This window comes from Mobula birostris, chromosome 11, assembly GCF_030028105.1.
Source record: "Mobula birostris isolate sMobBir1 chromosome 11, sMobBir1.hap1, whole genome shotgun sequence".
In the NCBI taxonomy this organism is placed as follows: domain Eukaryota; kingdom Metazoa; phylum Chordata; class Chondrichthyes; order Myliobatiformes; family Myliobatidae; genus Mobula; species Mobula birostris.
Window position 1 is genome coordinate 48328235 of NC_092380.1, and position 22258 is coordinate 48350492.

General features: G+C 44.5%; 1 protein-coding gene across 1 annotated transcript; it reads left to right on the plus strand.

Moving 5' to 3' along the window:
- The first annotated feature begins 2548 nt into the window (after nucleotides 1-2548).
- Nucleotides 2549-11696, plus strand: fjx1 (four-jointed box kinase 1). The gene is made up of 2 exons (XM_072272191.1): nucleotides 2549-4516; nucleotides 9816-11696. The coding sequence occupies exon 1, from the start codon at nucleotides 2891-2893 to the stop codon at nucleotides 4034-4036; it is 1146 nt and encodes a 381-aa protein (XP_072128292.1). The 5' UTR covers nucleotides 2549-2890; the 3' UTR covers nucleotides 4037-4516; nucleotides 9816-11696.
- Nucleotides 11697-22258: the final 10562 nt, after the last annotated feature.

Here is a 22258-nt window from a genome sequence, read left to right on the forward strand (position 1 = left end):
CCATCAGTCGAAAAGGAAAACCTGGGGCAAATCCTACCTTCCAGTCACGAATCCTCGAATATATTGTTTAAATGTGAAGAGAGTTTCTAGCCCTAAACAGCCTTCCAGGCTCCATCCTTGAGTAAAGGAATACTTGGTCATCTCTCTGTGATCCAGTTACTTTAAATCTGTGCCATGTGGCCTTGACCCAATGCTGAAGGAGACCAGTCCTTTCCACTTCATCGTTACCCCTCATTCCACCAATTTTTTCACCTCAACCTCTTCTGTTCTATAAAAAAAAATCAGCATAGTTTATCCAATCTATTCCTGAGTTGCAGTCACATAAGAAATCTTTCTGTGCTCTCTCCATCACAATCACTCGCTTTCTGTAAGGTGATGACCAGGGAATACTCACAGTGCTCATGCTGTGACCTATTAGTCCTGTGCAGTTCCAACAAAACCCTCCTGCTATAGTCAATGTTCCACCTGCTGCACATTGGCACCCAACTGTTTTTTGAAGCATCTCACTAGCTGTCCCGCTACCTTTACCGGATCCATGGAGGTTCCTCCGTTCTGAAGCCGAGCTTCAACCCCAGACATCGACAGTTCATCCAGACAATTAACCTGACAACGCCAAACATCAGCAATGCTGCTCGACCTGCTGAGTTCCTTCAGAAGACTGTTTGTTGTTGCAGATGCCAGCACTTGCATGGCAAATGCCATGTCTCCCTCTGTGGCATACCATTTACCAGCATGCTCCCATCTACAGTATTTGACATTATCTTGGCTTGTTGAACCAGCCTAAAGTCAAGCCCCTTGGCTTCTAATGATTATTCATACTACAGGGTGCAGGGGACTGTGCCGAGCCTTGTGGCTTGTAACTAGATGTAAAAACTCCCCATCAATGGCACTGAACCAGTTCTGAATCCATTTAGACTCTTGTCCTCAGATTTTAGTTTTTTGACCAACCTGCCATGTAGGATCATGTCCATCACCTTGCTAAAATCCAGTGCTCTTCTCCAGTGCACACTGCACAACAGCTAGTAGGGCTGCCTAGTTAGTTAGTTACTGAATTTTGAGATACAGCACGGAATAGCACCTTTTGCCCAGCAACCCCCAATTAACCCTAACCTTATCACAGGACAATTTACCATGACCAATTAACCTACTCACCAGTATGTCTTCAGACTGTGGAAGGAAGCCAGAGCACCTGGAGAAAACCTACGCATTCCATAGGGAAAATGAGCAGACATTTCATCTGTATTTTCAATACATTATAAAACCTGTAACTTCATTCTGGTAACCTTTGAATACATATTAGATAATGCCTTCTCATGAAGATCATGTGCTTTTGTAACCTAGCCCTTTTCAAGAACAACTGAAGAAGAAAAACTTTACTCTCCTCCTGGGGTGGAAGTTAAGAGCCATGATTGAGATATATAAATTTACAATGGGCATAGACAAGGTAGACAGCAGAACATATTCCTCATATCAGAGGTAGATAGAACTAGGTACAGATTCAGGAGAAGGGGTGAGATTTAAAGAGGATCTGAGGGGGTCTTTTTCACGGAGAGGGTGGTGAGCACCTGGAATAAAGTGCCTGGGAGAGTGGTGGAAGCAGAGTCCCCAATCACATTAAAGAAATGTCTGGTTAAGCACGTGAATTGCCATACAGATCTATGGGCCTATGCTAGAAGGTGGCATTTTTTGTGGTTGGGTGCCCACAGGCTGGCATGGATGTGATGGGCTGAATAGCCTGTTTTTGCCGTTGTGAGACCTTACGACTCTTCATCGATGTCTTAGATTATAGCGACAGATAAAAACCAATCTCGCTCTCTCAGCCCTTCATTGAAGTCTCTTTTCCCCATATCTTTGCAATTAACTTGGCGCTGATACTTCCAGCTACGCCCTTTCCATCTTTAAGTAGATAAAGACGCTTCGTGTCTCTTTGAAAAACTGAAACAATCTTTAACAACCCACAAAAAAAGCTGGAGGAAATCAGCAGGTCGGGCACAATCCATGAAGTGGATATTTCCGCGACTCATTGATGCCGCTTGGCCCGCCGATTTCCTTGGACATTATATACTACAGGTGGTGACGGAGTTCGCAGACAACGCTCGAGGTTGCATTATTGTTGAAACAACCCTCACAAAGCCTGGGACCCGGATTTAATTCTACCCTGCGGTGTTCTCTGTGTGGAGTTCACACTTTCCCCTTGCCCACCCGCTCCCCCGGGTGCTCCGCATCCGAAAGAAGTGCGGGACGGTGGGTGAATTGGTCACTGTAAACTGCTCCTGTGCGGACGATCACAGAATCTCACAGGAGATGATGGAAGGGAGGGAGAAAATAAAATGGGCTAGAATGGGAATAGTGGGCGATTAATAATCGACCTGGGGTCGATGGGCTTAATGCTCGGTTTATTGCCTCTCAGTCGAGCAGAGCGAAAGAGGGGTTAAAAGTATCAAGGGAGGGAAGGAAAGGGTTAAGTTTCAGAAGGAAGGGAAGAGCGAGCAACGCAGTGTGTCAAGGGAGTAAAATCACTTGTAAGATTGAAAAGGGTAGTAAACGGGTGAGGGGAGCCTGTTGTTACTCGTCGGGCTCTCGATGGTCTGGAGCCCGGCTTCCACGTAAAGGAGCGAGGAGGGGAGGGGGGAAGTCCCACCCTCCTCAATCACATGCTGGCTGCTTAGAGCAGCGAGAGCCGGGCTGGAGGAACCGGACGCCGGGAAGGCGGCTCGAGCGGTCGATCGGTGGGAACGCGCTAAGGAATGGGAAGCCGTGGTGTCTCCCCCAACCCGGCTGGCGGGCGGCGGCGGGACAACGGGCGCTGAAGCCGAGGGAGGATGCGATAAGGCTGAGTCCCAGCCGGGAGCAAGACGGCGCGGCCACCCCGCACCCTCGCCGGGGCGGGATGAGGGAACTGCTACCCGGCTTGGCTCTGTTCTGCTTACTGGGCTGGCTGAGTCTCACCTCGGAGCCCGGGGATCCCTCGCCGCCGCCGCCGCCCGCTGCTGCTGCTAAAACTTTCCGAAGTCTTCTCGCTGTTTCGCTGCAGGAGGAGGAAGCGACAGGGACAACGAGGAGGAGCGGCTCGTTGCCAGGACGGACCGGGAACGAGTTAGTGGAGCAGGGCGTGTTCTGGAGCGAGCAAGCCGACCGCTTACCGTCCGCCGGCTTCTCGGAGAGGCACGTCCAGCGCTGGCAGCAACGAGCCCGCTCTTCGCGCCTGATCAGCCTGGAGAAGGGCTGCGGGAGGCTGTCCAACCGCCTGGCTACCTTCGCGGACGGCAGCCGAGCCTGCGTGAGGTACGGCATCAACCCAGACCAGGTTTTGGGTGAGACCCTGTCCTTCTACCTGTCCCGCCTGCTAGGCGTCCGCAACGTGCCCGCCCTGGCGCTGTCCCGGGTCAACACCAACGCTGAGCAGTGGCTGAGGGTCCGACGCGAGGTGCAGGCGGCGCCCTGGGCGGACCGGCCGGTGGTCAGTCTGTCCGAGTGGATCGGCAACCTGAGCGACGTGGTGAGTCCGCCCTCGCTGCGGGCTGGGGTCAGGGGGCTGCACCCTCGGGCGGACGAGCTGGCCAACGTGACGGAGCGCCAAGCGCGGGAACTAGCCCAGTGGTCCGACCTCGTCCTCTTCGACTACCTGACGGCCAACTTCGACCGGCTGGCCAGCAATCTGCTGAGTTTACAGTGGGATTCGCGGGTGATGGAGCGGTCGACCAACAACCTCCACCGAACGCCCCAGGGTACCCTGGTCTTCATCGACAACGAGGCGGGGCTGGTGCATGGCTACCGGGTGTTACCCATGTGGGAGCGCTACCACGAGTCGCTGTTGAAGACCCTGTGCATTTTCCGCAAGGAAACGGCTAGGCGGATCACGGAGCTGCACCGTTCCCGGGATGCCGCCGGCCAGTTGTTGGCCCTGTATCTGGCCAGCGAGCCGCTGGCCCCGCAGCTGGGTTTCCTGTCCGAGGAACACGCTCAGATGGTGCAGGCCAGGACTGACCGCCTGTACAAACACATAATGCAGTGCAAGGCGAAGTATGGACAATAAGCTTGGCAGGGATTACCCTTTTTTTGGCGACCTCTTCCTCCTCCTGTTAAACCCTTGACTCCCGACTCCCTTCGGGAGGGGGTTTGTTAACTGGGCGGTGTCCCCGTGCGAGGTGGGAAGGGGAAGCAGCAAACAATCAAACGAAGGAAGTCAGCGGGCGGAGCAGCAACTGTGGGGAGAAAGTAATTGTCGACGTTTCATGTCTAAAGCCTAAAGCAAAACCTCACCGCAGATGCTAATCTACCTTCAGCAGATTGCTTGTTGCTCCAGATTTCGGCATCTGCAGTTGTTTGAGTCTCCAAGGTGCCAATGGGCATCTCCCTGCCATTGAAGATCGACCTGCTCTTGCCGGCAGCTGAGGGCCAACGTTCCATTTTCAGATAACTTGGGAAGGAATCGAGCATTGAGCTGAGTCTGCTTCGAGCTCTGGTGTGCCAGAGTGAACTATGTCTAATGGATTGGAAACAACAAGAGGCAATAGTAAGAGAATTCTTCCCCGAACAGGGTCTAAGAAAACCTCCCTTGTAACATAACTCTTCAGCTTTCTACGGTGTAATATTTCGGGATTGAAATTGGTATTGGGCAATAGCACGTAACGGGCAATAGCAAATAATTGTGTCACCCATGTCCTAGTGGCGTTTGCCAGTTCATTGTTTCCTCTGTTATATTTTCATTCTAGAGAGATTTCAATTTTTTAATTATCTGCATTTTATTGCTCCTGGGTACTCTCTTATACCTTCTTCCTAGTACCTGGGCAACAGTCGTGTCAATCCTGTAAGTAGTTTCATCCTAGCCCCAGCTTGGTTCCAAAAATAGCCCAAGCAAATTTGAGAATCTGGATATTTAAAATTTTGACACAATTTCATATTTTACCATAACAAGTGTGACCAGTCAGGTTAACAAAATTGAGAGCATAAACTGTCTTTCTCCCAGGATGTAAGTGTCAAGTACCTGAGGTTTGGAGATTTAAGGTGAGACGGGAAGTTTAAAGAAGATTTGCAAGGCAACTTTTTTTAAGGGTGTGGTAGATGCCTGGACTGTGCTGAATGGAGAGGTGATAGAAATAGATTTGAGAGTGGTATGTAAAAGGCATTCAGGCAGGGACCGGAGCAGCTATGGAATAGAAGGATATGGACTATGTGCATCCAGATAGGATTAATTAGATTGGCATCATGGTTGGTGTAGTCACGATGGACTGAAGGGCCTGACTGTATTCTGTACTGTTCTATTCTGAGTGCCCATTTCTGTGCTTTAACTGGATCAGACCTTTTAGTGTCTCAAGCCTGTTCCCACATTCACCTAACTGTACCTGAAGTGTTTCTTAATTAATTGTTTAATTCAGTTTTTTAATTAAACTACTTTGCTCAAGGTAGTTTCAGGCTCTACAGTATTCAGGCTCCTCACCAATCACAAAAAAACCCTACAAATTTAGCCCCAGCTTCAGTGATCCAGCATCCATTGCCTTTGAAGAAGAGTTTGGACATTTTGTCCCCATATGTGAAATGCTTCACGATTTTCCCTGCTCAGTTACGTGCCCCTTACGATTATTCTCCTTCTGCAGCTGATTAATTTAACTCCCATTTTATTTCTCTTTCCCTACAGCTGCCCACTATTGATTCTTGCCAGACCATCCCACGCCAAGCTGATTAAGAGTAAAGCATCCAGCTGTCAGGGAAAGTGAGTGAGTCTGAGGTCAGTGTAGATTGGGTTCATGATCCCACAGAACTTTTGTGTTTTTAGCTGGGGTACTTGGTCACCAACAAAAAGAGAGCTTCCAACAGTATGAAAGCCCCTCCTTTGAAGAGATTCTTGGCCTAGTAGAAGGAATGATGGGAAGGTGGCAGAGCTAGTAGACCGCCTCTGACTCACAGTGCTAGTGAGCCGGTTTCAACCTTGAGCTCTGCTCCTGTCTGTGTGAACACTGTATGCTGTGACTGCAGCTTTCCTTTGGGTACTCTGGCATCCCTGCACATAATGAAGATGTGTGGATTGGTGGGTTAACTGGCCACTGTAGATTGCGGAATGTGCTGGCGAGTGGTGTAATTCGGAGAGAGTTTGAGAATGTGGAGAGAAATTAAAAGTAGGATGAATGTAGGGTTTACATTGATTGTTGGAGTAGGCGTGGATTTGATGGGCCGAATACCCTCTGCTTGTGACTATATGAATGCTGAGCAGATGGATTGTATCGCAAAAGGGAAGCTGCTCCTAGCCATGATATACTGAAGTGTCACCTGAGAGGAAACTTACTCTCCACCTCGGTGAGGGAAGTTTGCCCCATTTAAGTTGCTGAACCTCAAAGTGGAAAGTGATGGGTCTGTTTGTCCACATTCTTGACTTGATCACATGGTTAGAGCCCAAATGGTTGATTCTTCTGGTGTTTTGCTTGTTACGGTCTGCCGACCTGAAAATGTACTTTTGTACCAACCTTGTCAACCAATACCTTCTCGGTGCTATTGTGCATGAGACTTACCTTTAGCCATCTTTGCTCAAAGTTAGTTAACTATAATCTGATCAAAGCAGGCAGTTCCTAGATTGGGGACTTTAAAGTTAGGAGTAACAGTTTTATATTGTTAACCAGGGTCTGTGGAGGACAAAGGCATCTCAGCTCAAAATGTTGACCCTTCATTTTCTTCCATAGATGCTGCTTGTCCCAATAAGCTCTTCCAATATTTTGTGTGTGTTGATCCTGATTTCCAGCATCTCCAGAATCTCTTTTGTCTTCTAATCACCCTTGATGCCAGCATCTGTCATTTTATGACGAGGTCTGATTTTTAAACTTCGCAAAATTGAGGGTGTATGGACTTGCTAACCGTAGGTTAAAATTAATTAGCACAGAGGGTCGCCAAGAGTTGGACAACACTGCCTGAAAGAGCAGTGGTAACATTACCCTTTCATAAGGTACATGTACTTACCACAAGGATGTCTATGGTTATGAGGGAAAGGTTGGATTGTAGGGATAAGTGAGGCAGCTCTTTCAAGGAGGTTTGTAGTGACTCCTTAGCTGTGTGATTGCATGACTGAGTCTTTGTAGTAGATGTAAATGATTGGAATCTGTCCAATCCTGAAATAAAAACAAAATACTGGAAGCAATCAGGAGTCAGAGAATCAGAAATAATATTTCAGGTCAAAGACCTTTCATTAATAATGGTTCTTGAACCTGAAGTATTAATTTTGTCTCTTTCGATAGATCCCGTGACCTACTTGCTCAGTGTTTCTGCATTTTCTGTTTTTATTTATGATTTACAACCCCTGCAGTGTTTCCCCCCATCTATAATGATAAATTTAATCCAGACATTAAACAGTACACCATGCAGCTCTGAACTTGTGATAGACTTTTGTGTTGGTTACGTACCAGTCTTTGAGATGATCTGGTGATAGAGATTGGCGGGAGATGTCAAATACCACACAGTGAGCGTTGGTTTGGTTATTAGAAACAGTTAAGTTGTTTCATTGAATGAAACCCGGAAGGGAGCAGATTGCAAAATTTTAGTGATTCATTGGGGCCAGAACACAGCCTCTTTAATCATAACAGATGGCAGCGTTACTCCTGACTGAAGTGGTTTATATTTACAACAGCTTTGAAAGATTCTCGACATTGACAAGGGATCAAAGTTAAATACATTAGATTAGCCAATCATCTACTGTGCAAATAGATAAGTCTGTTTGAAGATGGAATTGTCACAATTTAGAGATGTTCCAAGTGCATTATAGACCATGCTAGACCTCGTAGTTGTTTGTATTGCTATTTTATTCTTCTACAAGGGAAGGGTGATCTGTGGTTCTCCAGATTGCCATACTTGATAGTGGAATCGTGGTGTTGGATAGGTCTGTGGCATTACTGTTGTGATATACTGTACTGTTGTCGGGTTGAAATATATAGATATACATTCCACGATGATGAACCAGTGGGAGGGCCAAGGGAAAGAGTTTTCCTCAACTCCTGAACTATCTAATACAGCTTCTTGAGTCAGGTTTTTTAAAAAATCAGTCCTTTAAAGGTGACTATAATGAATATAGTCCAGAGGCAAAATTGCATTTTAAAAGATGGTTCCTGTATTTGAAATAATGCCACATTATTTTTACTAGTCTGGCACTAGCAGCTGAGGAATAATGAGGCAGTAAAGTGACACATCGAAATGAAAAATGAGTTCTTGAAGAGTGTCGAGGATCATTAATATGCTATTTACCCGAATCTAAATTTAGATTTTATTGATTGCTAACCTAAAAAAGGTCTTTTTCTTTGTCTTTCCACATGCCATTTAGTACAAAATATTAAATAGAGGCACTATCTTTCAGCCAAAACCTGAGGTTGTTGGAAACTTCCTAAGAAGCAATGCTTCACCTAACCCAGACCTTCACTTGAAAGGCAATAATTAATTCCACTCAAATTCGAAGTTCAATATCATTGCTGTAAAGAAGGAGAAAACCGTGTGGATTGTGAAACAATTGAAAGGAGCAGGGTCAACCTACAACTTTATGCACACAGTAAATCATTGTCAAAATGTACATGTCCAGAAGGAGAATAGAGGCATGGGGATTATTTTAAGACCATTTTATTGAAGTAGACCGTGTAATCTTATGGCATTTAGGCTCTTAACTCAAATGAGTGAGACAACCATTCCATTCACATTAACAGTAATTTATTAATTTTGAAGAACAAAGTTCTGTAGAAACCACTGGATTTCTTAATAGTTTATTAATAGCCATATAGAGCAAGGTTCTGTATGGAAAGTTGGTGATGAACAAGATTTTGCTTCTAATAATGCCTTTAACTGTATTGAAATATCTGACATGAAATTTTTAATGTTTGATCCTGGTCATAGTGCAGACCCAGTACTAGTTTTGTGCTTTCCTACCTTCAAAGTAGGAATATTATAATCAGAAGTAGAAACCTCGGCCTGGAATCCCAGACCTGATCACTCCTGCTGAGAGCTCATGGGATTATGAACCTCTCTGCAGACAAGAGAGAAGGAAAGTGTAAGGCAGTAAATTCTTTGTGGTACCATTGTCTGCCATTGCCTCGGTTCATGAATGTCTGTATTGTGTGAAAGCTGTGCATGTTAAACAGCAAATTTTGTGTTGCAACCTTGTGAATAACATTTCCACAGCTTCCTACATTTAAAAGTATCATTTCTTCCTCTTTAATTGGGCTACCACTTAACATTATCATTGTGAGATGCAGTTTCCTTATTTTACAAAAATCAATGCCATTGATGAGGGACAACAAAATTGTTTGCATTTGCTCCCTTCAAAAGTTTTAGACCTCTGGGAACAGAGGACAGACAAACTGCAGGATTGATTACCTCTATGAGAATACAGATGGGAGCCCAGGATTTAGTGAGTAAGCTGAGTGCTGCTTCCCTGAATAGAAGCATGCATGATTTGGTCTAGATCCATTGTGTAGTTGGACATTTTAACCATGCTTTCTGCTTGTTCAAAGCAAAGTTATTATAAGAGTACGTATACAACCCCAAGATTCATGCAGGGTTAATACAGGAAACACAATAGAATCAGTGAAAGACTGCACCCAACGGGACGGACAACCAACCAATGTGCAAAAGACAAAAAAACTGTGCAAGTATGAAAAGAACAATAATAATAAGCAATAAATATTGAAAACATGAGATGAAGAGACCTTGAAAGTGAGTCCATAAGTTGTGGGAACAGTTCAGTGACTGGGTTATCCCTACTTGTTCAAGAGCCTGATGGTTGAGGGGTAATAACTGTTCCTGAACCTGGCGGTGTGAGTCCTGAGGCTCCTGTACCTTCCTGATTTCAGCAGCAAGAAGAGAGCATGACCTGGATGGTGGAAGTCTCTGACGATGGATGGTGGAAGTCTCTGACGATGGATGGTGCTTTCCTGCGACACCACCGTGTAGATGTGCTCAATGGTGGGGAGGGCTTTACGAGTGATGGACTGGGCTTCATCCACTACCTTTTGTAGGCTTGTTTCCACACACCTAAAAGCAGTGGTTTTTGGACTAATTTTAGTACAGAGCCCAGATGTATTTTTCATATTCTATAGATTTTGCAGTGCATTTGGCCCAACTTAATTCTACCTAATTGTTATGATTCTTATATGCATTGTATATAAATGTAATATATAACATGTCTTATTTTGGTTTACAGAAACAGTTTTTGTTTATTTGCAACATGTGTATATTAATGAATGATTAATTTTGTATGAATACTTTGGTGTAATTGATATGACTTGTGTCTGACAATGTTAAACTTTCTCATTGAAAATTTATTGGTTACTTGTGAAGATATTTCTGATTGACTTAAAGTGGGATGATTTGTTTTTCAAATAATGGAATCTTCTGTCTGCATGTAGAAGGGACTAGTGCGTATGTTGTGTGGGTGAGCTCCCTGGAGTCCTAGCTTGTACACCTTTTGATGAAGTCTTTTTTTTAAAGTTAGGTCTGGTTCCACTGATCTGAACATGTTGGGGCAAAAAGCAAGCTAGCGTTCTCTTAATTTTGTACAGGATCATAGTTCTCGGTAAATGTGGAGACCTATTCTTTATTAGCTGCACTTGCCAAAATACCTAACCTGTTTTTATTATATTTGTGCTGCCTGCTACTTGATGAAACAGTGGCACTTTTCCACCTCCAGAATCCTGGGTTAAACCATTGAGCTTTGATAACTGCAAAGGTTTTTGTTAATTTATCTACAGAATGGGTGTTATGGAATGGCAGAATCCATTCTTACTCACTGAAGCTTCTCTGTGAGACATGTTCCTTCAATCCATTGGGCAAATAAAGTCAGATATATTCCTGATACAGGGGGTCAAAACAAGGAGAGCAAATTGCCTTCCCAATGGACATCAAGTATGAAGGATGCCAATCATGCCAGCACTTGAATTATTTCAAACCTTCTTCCCCGTGGATATGCTTGTAAATCAGTTCCAAGTTTTCCTTGTGCTTCTGATTAGGAGGAGTTTGCTGACCAGTTTGGATATTTGCCCCCTTGGGTTTTTTTTAATAACTTTTTCCCCCATCCTGTCATGCAAGCCTCTGTAACTAGTTCTTGGTGTCAAAGAATACAACTTTTTTCAGTTCCTTCAAACCAGTTGCCAGCATTGAAGCATCCTTGCATTTTTGTGAACATGGGAGAACAAGGATGCACTGATCTGACTCCAGTGCTGCCTCCTGAATAGCCAGACTACAACTGGAATTCTGCTGCTTGCCCAAGAGGGTGATGTGCGTTCAGGCTCTTAAGTGGTAGCATTGTGGAGAATTTTCATGTGATTGCTGTTTCTAGCAAGATCACTCATGTTGCATGCTTATCCTTTTTACTTGAGACAGGGCGAGTGTACAACAACTATTGAAAGCTTTCCTCCAGTTGAAAATTGGCTCTTTTTATTTTGTAATCTCTGGGTTGTTTTGAGTCTATTGCTGGATTCCTCAGAGCCTGATTATGGGCTACTACAGCACAAGAGTCCTTTGATTCAATGGAGAGCTTTAAATAGTTGTGACATGTAACCATTTGGATTTCAACAGAGATTTGATTTCTGGCCCAAGAGTGGCATTTCCCTGCAATTGTGCAGCATCTTTCTCTTGCACCTTACTTCTTGTTAAAGGCAATCTGAATTGTTGTATCGAGGTTTTTACCAGACTAAATTGTCACATGGAAATAAAACTAAGGAGCATTTTCTCTTGTGTCTTGATGTGGGGAAAGTGGAAGTATAATGGGGATTCAATGATATAAGACCATAAGATATAGGAGCAGAAGCAGGCCATTCAGCCCATCGCGTCTGCTCCGCCTTTGTGTTGCTTGGTTTTCTTCCCAGCCCTCCCCAAGAAAAAAGACAGGAACTATAAATTGTGGTTCATACTGGAACAAATCTCTCTGAAGGTTTTAAAAAAAAACTATCGAGCAGAAAGAGCTCAAGGTTAATTAAAATGTGGGATCCTAGGGATGATTATTGCCCTGCTAATATGTAAATTTAAAAAAAGACAAAGCGATCCAGAAATGAACATGTCAAGTCAAATGAACAGTCAAAGGATTGGTATGGGAGAGAAATGTTCCCCTTTGTCGATACAAGAACTATAAGGGATTGGGATTTTTTGTACCACGGTTAGGCTAGGACCAAGATGTGAAAAATACTTGATTAAATGCTCTTTTAATGGTTAGCTTAGAGCACAGGCAGAAATTAAAAAGAATAAAGAAATAAGGACAAATCCAAATGATAAATATTGCCAAAAGTAGTGCAACAATGGGAAGACAAGGCAAAAATAATGGATTATGTGAGTAGTAATTTAATGAGAGATGTTTCTAAAAAAGGCAAAATAGCAGTGCGTGGTTGTTGGCCAAAGTATTTCCAGTATTTAGAAGTGTGTGTGGCAGAAGGATTCACAGTGACGATACGGGCATGGTAGGTAGTGGTTAGCACATCAGTTTACAGTGCCTACGATCAATACCTGCTGCTGCCTTGAAGAAATTTGTATGTTTAACCCATGGCTACATGGATTTCCTCTGAGTGCTCCACTCTCATCTCAAATTCAAAAAACATACAGTTAGGGTTAGTAGGTTATTGGCCTGGCGTGCAGGTGCCAGAAGCATAGTGATGCTGGTGGGCTGTTCAGCACAATCCTCACTTATGTGACTTGGGCCAAATGATGCATTTCACTGTATGTTCCAACATACATATGACACACAAAATCTAATTTTTAACCCTTTAAAAGGTCATGGTAAAGATGGTCAAAGAGATCTGGCAAGGCAGGAAGTTGGACACTCATAAGCTGCTGCTTCTTGCCTTTGTGGATTCTGCACATTTATTGTGACCGCAATAGTTCAACAGCTTCCTCCCATATCCTCAAAAAGACTGTGGTGTTTGGGCTCATTGGCTGATAGGAATTGTCCCAAGTATGTAGCCTCATTTGGAGAGGTTCAAGTGGGGAGAATAAAATAGCTTAGCGGAGTACTAATATCGAGGTGAGTGCATGATGACCAGACGGGATTCCAGCGCTGTTTCACTCCTTTGATCCTGTGAGGAACTCCAGCGTTAGAAAGGGAATGCCACTGAGGAGGTGTAGTGGCAGGAGAAACTGAAGAATAACGAAGAAGATTTTAGGCCTTTGCAGGTGTTGGCTCCAGAAGGCAGCGATAAGGCTGTAGGTTGCATTATCAGTTTAAAGGAGCTTACTGTTGTAGTCGAGAATTTAATGTTTTTTTTAAACGCAATATGAGTCCCTAAGCAGCATATAAACGGTAGAAGTAAAATTAAAAATAAATCAAAGAAATAACCATATATAAAATATTGCCCAAGGATGGATAAAAAAAATCTAGCAATCAATGTTGCACAGGATATTGAAAGTAGTTAAGAAAATTACCGATTCTTCATCGTAATCCATGCACTCCGTTGAGGATTTTTTCCTTTTGACTTGGAAAACTGCCAATATCACTATTGTTTCAGAATAGTGCGAAAGAGAACCTAGAAAATAATACACCTATTAATTCGACATGTGTTGTGTGAAAGTTACTACAATCTGTCATTAGAGAGAACGAAATTCTTTAGTAAAATGTAACAAAGCTGAATTCTATAAGGAGATATATTTAACATGGTAGATGATGGATGATACTTATCTGAACATGCAGAAGGTACTGAAAAGATTTTATATAAGGGATTATTAACAGAGATTAATATAAAGACCCTTACGCTATTGAACGGAAACAGCACTGAATTTCGATTTCGGGTGGCAGAAGCAAGCTGGATATGAAGGCTCTCTACAGAAAGTGATAGAGACAGTGTTAAACACAAGCTTTTGCAACTGGCGGCAGAGAAAACGGTATCTAAATACTGCATTAAGCAGTAAGATGTCAGAGCTAATGCAATATATAAACAAGAGAAAATCTGCATATGCTGGAAATCCGAGCAAGACAGACAAAATGCTGGAAGAACTCAGCAGGCCAGAAATGATCTAGGAAAAGAGTACAGTCGACGTTTCGGACCGAAACCCTTCGGCAGGTTGTAAAGTTATGACATGGTACAGAAATGTCCTGTGATGGCGAAAAAGATTATTGACCGAATTATCTCTCTATGGTTTGGGCATTCATAGAGCAATAAATATTGGGGAGCACACCAGGGCAAGCTCGTATTTTGTTCTTTGAACAACAGCCTAAGTTATGCCCCCCTCCCCGGTAAACCAGACACAGCCTAGTTTTAATATGAGTTGGGAAAGGCAAGAACTCGAGCAATGGCACGTTCATCCATACAGCTCAGGGATGTTAGCCCGCGTACGTGCTGATGTCTCAGCAGCTCGACTCACATCGCCAACCTTCTCTCCGACTCGTCTTGTTTTCCGCTATGTAGTAGTCTGAAAAGAACTCGATCCAATTAAATTTCACCATCGGCGAGGAAGACACACACTTAGTTTTAGGAGCAGCGTCTTCCCTTCCACCATCGGATTTCTGAACGGTCCATGAACACATGAACACTGTTTCATTACTAATCTTTCGCAATAGTTATTTATTTTGTAACTTATTGTAATTTTTATATCTTACACTGCACTGCTGCCAAATTTTACGACGTACCTCAGTTATAATAAACTTTATTCCGATACTAAAGAAATATACTTGGGCCTATGCGAGAAAGGAAGGAAAGGTTTTGGGAAACTGCTAAAGTGCACACTTTGAAATTAGTGGAGGCGCTGCAGAGGATCGATCGAGGAGAACCACACTCCGACGACTGAGAAATTCTCCATGGTAGCATCATCCAGAAAGTCAGGAGACATGGGAATCCAGGGAAACTTGGCTGTGCCCAGGGAAACTTGGTTTGCTCAGAGAAGGCAGAGGGTGGGAGAAGATGGTGAGTATTCTGCCTGGAGGTCGGTGACAAAGTGTTCCACGGGGATCTGTTCTGGAACCCTTACTGTTCGTGAAATGACTTGGATGAGGAAGTGGAAGAGAGGGTAACTAAGTGTGTAGATGACACAAAGGGTGGTGGAGTTGCAGATAGTGTGGAGGGTTGTTGTAGTTTACAGCGGGACATTGACCAGATGGGATGAGAAGCTGCAGATGGAATTCAACCAAAATAATTTATCTTGGAAGGTCAAATTTGAAGGTGGAATACAAGCTTGATGGTAGGATGCCTGGCAGTGTGGAGAAAGAGGGAGGTCTTTGGGTCCACATCCATAGATCCCTCACAGTTGCCATGCAGGCTGATAGGGTGGATAAGAGGGCATATGGTATATTGGCCTTCATTAGTCCAGGGATTGAGTTCAAGAGCAGTGAGCTAATGTTGCAGTTCTATAAAACCCTGGTTAGACTGCGCTTGGAATATTACGTTCAGTTCTCATTGCCCGTTATAGGAAGGATGTGGAAGCTTTAGAAAGGGCGCAGAGGAGATTTACCAGGTTGCTGCCTGGGCTGGAGAGCAATATCTTATGAAGATAGATTGAGCAAGCTTGGGCTTTTCTCTTTCGAGTGAAGGAGGATGTGAGATGAGTTGCTAGAGATGTACAAGATGATAAGAGGCACAGATAGAGTGGGCAGCCAGAGAATTTTCCCCCGGGTGGAAATGGCTACTACAAGGGGCATAATTTTAAGGTGATTTGAGGAAAGTATAGAGGGTGATTGTATTGTAGGTTTTTTTACATAGGCACTGGTGGGTGCGTGGAACTATTGGTGGTGAAGGCAGATACATTAGGGACATTTAAGATACTCTTAGATAATCACATGAATGGTATAGAAATGGAGGGTTATGTAGGAGGAGAGGGTTAGATTTATCTTACAAATGGTCGAAAAGTCAGCACAATATCATGGTGCAAAAGGCCTGAACCAGATGGTAATGTTCTATGTTCTATGAGCGCACTCTAAACCAATGTGATTCATGTCTGGGGTATTGCTGTAATTTTTCATTGCCCTCCTACTTCCCTGGACACGTCTCCTGCAGTCCCACCTTATCAAGCATTTTCAACTTTTCACGTTGGGCAGTACTCTGCCAAGCCATTCAATCCCTGCCACAAGTCACAATATTAAAAAAAATTGCTTCAACAGACTGCATATCACCATGTAACCATCTGCTATACACATTGTTTTGTGGAATTGGCATTGATATCAATGGTGTGACTGTATCTCCTCTACAAATAGCAATGGAATACACAGGTTATGTAATCACAGATTATATATGTGTAACAAAACCTTCATGTGCCAGTGAAATTGCATTGTTGCAAGGCTATTGGCAACTAAATTATGTGTGTGTGTGTGTTGTGGACAGTGGACAGGTAACGGACAATGGATCATGGATCATTTAAGTATGGTATCAAGGCATGCTGCAAAACCTAAAATATTGAGACCAGAAACAGCTCAGTGATAACCCCACCACTAAGCACATCTTTCCCTCTCCACTTTCTGCAGGGATCGTTCCTTCTGCGACTCCCTGGTCCACATCCCTCCCCCCGGATCTCCTATCTGGCACTTATCCCTATAAGTGCTACACCTCTTCTCTTGCCACCATTCAGGGCCCCAAACAGTCCTTCCAGGTGAGGCAACACTTCACTTGTGAGTTTGTTGGGGTCATCTATTGAATCCGGTGCGGCCTCCTCTACATCAGTGAAACCCGACGCAGGCTGGGGGACCACTTCGTTGAGCACCTCCTCTCCGTCCGCCACAACAGACAGGATCTTCCGGTTGCCACCCACTTCAACTCTGCTTCACATTCCCATTCGGATATGTCCATACATGGCCTTCTCTACTGCCATGATAAGGCTAAACTCAGGTTGGAGGAGCAACACCTCATATACCGTCTAGGTAGTCTCCAGCCCCCTGGTATGAACATTGAATTCTCCAACTTCCGGTAATTCCCTCCCCCTATCCCAGTTTCACTCTGCTCCCTCCCCCAGCTGCCTATCACCTCTCTCATGGTTCTGCTTCCTTCTACTACCCATAGTGCTTTCCCCTATTCCTTCTTCGCCTTTCCTGCCTATCCCCTCCCTCACCCCTTTATCTTTCCCCTTACTGGTTTTTCACCTAGAATCTACCAGCCTTCTCCTTCCCACTCTCTTTATAGGGCCTCTGCCCCTTCCCTCTTCAGTCCTGACGCAGGGTTCTGGCCCGAAACATTGACTGATCGTTTCCACGGATGCTGCCCGATCTGCTAAGTTCCTCCAGCGTGTTGTGAGTGTTGCTTTGATCCCAGCATCTGCGGAGTATTTTGTGTTGATGAAGCTGAGAATCAATTGCAACTATTAAGTCATAGTTCATATAAATAAATATTTATGATTGCTTTAATGCTGTGTCAAAGTAGAAGCTAGTTTCAGACAGGAAATCTATTATTGTCATGGTAGTATCAGAGTATCAGCATAAACAGTCTTTCTTTACACAAACACTCCAGAGAAAACAAAATGACATCTTTCACAACTTCATCGTGTTCCAAAAAGATTATACCGCTAAAGTCTTTTGGCAAACACACCTGCCAAACACGTGTGCAGTAAGTTCCCACAAAGTACTTTAGTGGTGTTGGTTGAGAAATTAAGTGGATGGAGTTTCCCTCCTTTGCTTTGTGTAGTGCCATGGGATATTTTGGATCCACCCAAGAGGGCAAATAAGAACTTAGTTAAAAAAAATGTCATCCAGAAAACTCCCTCTTTAACGCTCTGGAGCGGCACTCAGGATCATGCAGGTAGGTCCCTGGCCTTGAGGTACAACCTTCTAGTTCAGAGGTAATAAAGTTGTTGACAACAATAAATCAATTTCTTTTTATAATGTAGAGTGGCACAGCACAAGCAGGGCCTTCAGCACAGGTATGGTGAGCTGAAGGACCCAGCCTTGTGTTGTGCTGACATCAGTCTAACGAATCCTATCTGCTAGCCCATGGCCCATTTTCCTGTATTCCCTACATGTTCATATGCCAATCTAAACGCCTTTTAAACACTGTTATCGTATCTGCTTCTTACACCTCTGCTAGCTACACATTCCTGGTACCTGTGACTCTGTGTAAAAAAAAAATTGCCTTATAAATCTTTAAGCTACAACCCCCACCCCCACACACCTCTTGACCAATCTTAAAGCTATGCCCTCTAGTTTGGCACTTCCACTCCAGGAAACAGACTCGGGTTGTCTACCCTATCTGTGCCTTTCACATTAGTCCAACATTTCAGAGCGTGCAGTGGTTACTGTCATGTGTCAGAAGTTACCTCCCTTTCAACTCAAAAAATTGCCCCCACAATGTAACCAGATTCTGCATCCCTAGTCTAGATCCACTAGACCAAAATATCATGTGATTTTCTCAAAGAGACAGGCTTGTTACCCTTTATTATGAAGGTAGTTTGGCCTATTTTACAGACACCTTCTTCCTTGGTAATCCCTCAGGATCGAGGTTAATTTGATTACACTCTTGAGTTGTGATTCCAAGGTGGCTGAGGAGGCCAATCTGTGGAAACTGCAAACTATCCACAGATGAGGGAGGTGGGTGCTAACAGGACTGGTAGTTCATGTAGAAACTACTGTGTACTCCAGAATCCATGGGCATGTTGCATTTCTTTATGGAGGCTCTGAGCACAAATTTGTATCTTCTCTTGCATTTGCCTGATAATCTCTCCCTGTGAAAGGGTTATGAAAAAACAATCTGTTTCAAGAGTATGATATTGGGCATATGAAAAACACGGCCTACCCAACATAACAGTGAGCGTAGGTAAGAACCTCAGTGCTGAGGATGTTGGTCTGGTCATCTCATTTGGCTCATCATCTAAAGCTTTGACAAACTTCTGTAGATGTGCAGTGGAGAGAACACCCACCAGTTGCATCACAGCCTGGTACGGAAACATAAGCAGTGGACATGGCCCAGACCATCATGAGATACAGCTCTCCCTACCATTCAGCACACCTACAAGGAGCATTGGTGCGGGAAAGTGGCATCCATCATTAAAGACTCCCACTATCCAGGCTATGTCACTGTTGTCATCAGGAAGGAGGCACAAGAGCCTCAGGACCCACATCACTAAGTTCAGAAATAGTTATTACCTCTCTACCATTCGGCTTGTGAACCTGACAGGATAACTTCACTTCACTCAACCCATCACTGAACTGTTCCCACAACCTATGGGCTCACTTTCAAGGACTCTTCATCTCATGTTCTTGATATATATTGCTTTTTTATTATTATTAACTAGCTTTACTTTTTATATTTGCAGTTTATTGTATTTTGCACATTGGTTGTTTGTCCATCTTCTGTGTGGCCTTTCATTGATTCCATTGTGTTTCATTGTATTTACTGTAAATATCCACAAGACAGTGAATCTCAGGGTTGTATAAAGGCATCCGTTAGCCTTGCGAGACCATGGATCTGCGCCTGGAAAGTCTTCATCCTCCAGGGCACAGGCCTGGGCAAGGTTGTATGGAAGACCAACAGTTGCCCGTGCTGCAAGTCTCCACGACACCAATGTTGTCCAAGGGAAGGGCATTAGGACCCATACAGTTTGGCACCAGTGTTGTCGCAGAGCAATGTGTGATTAAGTGCCTTGCTCAAGGACACAACACGTTGCCTCGGCTGGGGCTCGAACTCACGACCTTCAGGTCGCTAATCCAATGCCTTAACCACTTGGCCACGTGCCCACAGGGTTGTATATGTTGACATACATGTACTTTGATAATAAAATTACTTTAAATATTTGAATTTTGATAGGGGACCATTAAGGAATTATCAGATATGGGACATTTTATACTAGATACAGAACAAGAGTAGCGAGTATTAATACAAGCAAGAACCAGCCAGTCTTCGAAAATAACCTGGTGAAATGTAAAGTAAAAACAGCAATAAATTCTGAGATTAAAAGACCTCCACAGACCATAGGTTGCTAGTCCACAACAGGGGGCTGGCTTCTCAAGAAATGGTTTTTAAACTGACATGACCGTGAGGCATTCTCATCTGCATCAGCCAAAGGCAACGTAATCATCTACGTAATTGGCTTAAGACAAACAAGACAGCTATTTTACACTCTCCTTCCCGAAGTAAGGGAGGGCTGCCAGACCAGTCTACATTTTGTCACTTAGCATATCAAACATAGTCATAGGCATATTTGTTCTATCAACAACAGGGATATTTGTGTATTCAGAAAGTCAGCCCTCACATTATTAATCTTGGGATCCGTCCTCAGAAGCATTTAGATGATCTGTGTGAGTTAGATTTTCCCAAAGGTGTTTGAACCATCCCAGGTGCCTTATCAGTTACAATGTGCTCCCACTATATATACTTCAATGGAAACATTTGTCAGACACAAAATATTGAAACAATGTCATCGTAGTTATTGAAATTGTATTGAATCACTTCCTGTGTCATAAGGCGCTGGCTAGGAACGGACCCAAGTGCGAGACACAGACACTGAAGTACTAGGGACAGGACTAGGATACAGACTGAGGGCAAGGACATGGACACGAAAACCGGGAACCCAGAACAGGACTGGACAAGAGAGCTAGGAGCCCGGGCTTGGACTCCGAGCCAGAGACTGGACAAGGACCCAATACCTGGGTCTTGTCTCTGGCTCGGACCCTAGAACTAGGCAAGGACAAGGCTTGGCAGGCAAGCAGGACGAGGCTGGAGTCTTCAGGCTTGAGGCTAGAGACGAGGCTTGGCGGGAGGCAGGAGGCTGGGGTCTTCAGGCTTGAGGCTAGAGGCTAGAGACTTGAGGCGAGGTTTGGCAGGAGGCAGGAGTCTGGAGTCTTCAGGCTTGAGGCTAGAGACTTGAAGCGAGGCTTGGCAGGAGGCAGGAGGCTGGGGTCTTCTGGCTTGAGGCTAGAGGCGAGGCTTGGCAGGAGGCTGGAGTCTTCAGGCTTGAGGCTAGAGGCTAGAGACGAGGCTTGGCAGGAGGCAGGAGGCTGGGGTCTTCAGGCTTGAGGCGAGGCTTGGCAGGAAGCAGGAGGCTGGGGTCTTCTGGCTTGAGGCTAGAGGCGAGGCTTGGCAGGAGGCTGGGGTCTTCAGGCTTGAGGCTAGAGGCTAGGAACTTGAGGCGAGGTTTGGCAGGAGGCAGGAGTCTGGAGTCTTCAGGCTTGAGGCTAGAGGCTAGAGACTTCAGGTGAGGTTTGGCAGGAGGCAGGAGTCTGGAGTCTTCAGGCTGGCCCACCTGGGTGGAGGCAAGGGACAGTAAGGAAGCTCGGTATAGGGTGGCTCCAGGACAAGACTGCAGGTGAGACAAAGCGAGAGTTACCAGCAAGACAAGGCAAGGCTTCAGGCAATGCAAGGCGAAACGAGAACTCCAGGTGAGGTGAGAGTTACCGGCAAGACAAGGCAGGGCTTCTGGCAAAGCAAGGCGAGATGAGAACCTCAGGTGAGGCGAGAGTTACCGGCAAGACAAGGCAGGGCTTCATGCAAGGAAATAGGAGGCAGAGGAAGGGATACAAGGATTAGGACAAGAACAATCCAGCAGTCATGCCCTGGTCTCTGAAGGTATTTATGCAGCCAGACCCAACGAGCATCAGCTGACTCAATTAGAGCTCAACAAGCCAGAAACAGGGTAGACAGAAAAACCTGGAGCAAGGGTCGATGGACTGGACCGTGAACCAGAATACGGACTTCGCGGACCAGACTATGACATCCTGTTTCTATTGGTTTTAAGAATATAAAATCTTGATGTACTTCTTGAAAGATTCTAACCAAGAGGATCCCCAAAAGAATCATAATGAAGAAAGACTTTCATATCCACCAGTTTCTCCTGTGACTTAGAGTGGTAAGGACAATGGCATTGGTTCCCTTGTCCTTCCAGTGAACTTGAAGGATTTTGCAGAGATAGCATTGGTCAGGTCTTTGCAGTGCCTTGAGATGCCCATACACCAATGTCCAGTGGTTTGTAAATGCTCTCCAGGTGTTAGGTGAAAGAGGACACAGGTTAACGACCTGGCGCACTGATGGTTGCACTTTGTGAAATCCTGACAGAGCTCTTGGTTACGTGGCATTGCATCATTCAACTCAAGGCATTCTCAGTTCAAGGACAATGCATAAAATACAAAGTCCCTTCTACCCCGCATAATATATCTTAATCACAGCCTCAAAAATCACACCTTATTGAATTTATGTGAATTTTTTTCTTCACAAACCAGCTACCTTTTTCTAGTAAGGATGTCTGTTTCGTTCTCTGATGGAACAGCACTGGTAGTGGGCTTGAGATTTTTTTGGAACAGGCACAGAGAGAAGTATGTCATCATATCTTGCTGCGTTTGACATCAGATTCCTAATGCCAGAGACAACTGATCTAAAATGTCCTGAAGTACTTCTAATCCAAATAATTT

Bases quoted from the DNA above. Each gene is read 5' to 3' on its own strand.
- fjx1 (XM_072272191.1), top strand. From the start codon at position 2,891: ATGAGGGAACTGCTACCCGGCTTGGCTCTGTTCTGCTTACTGGGCTGG.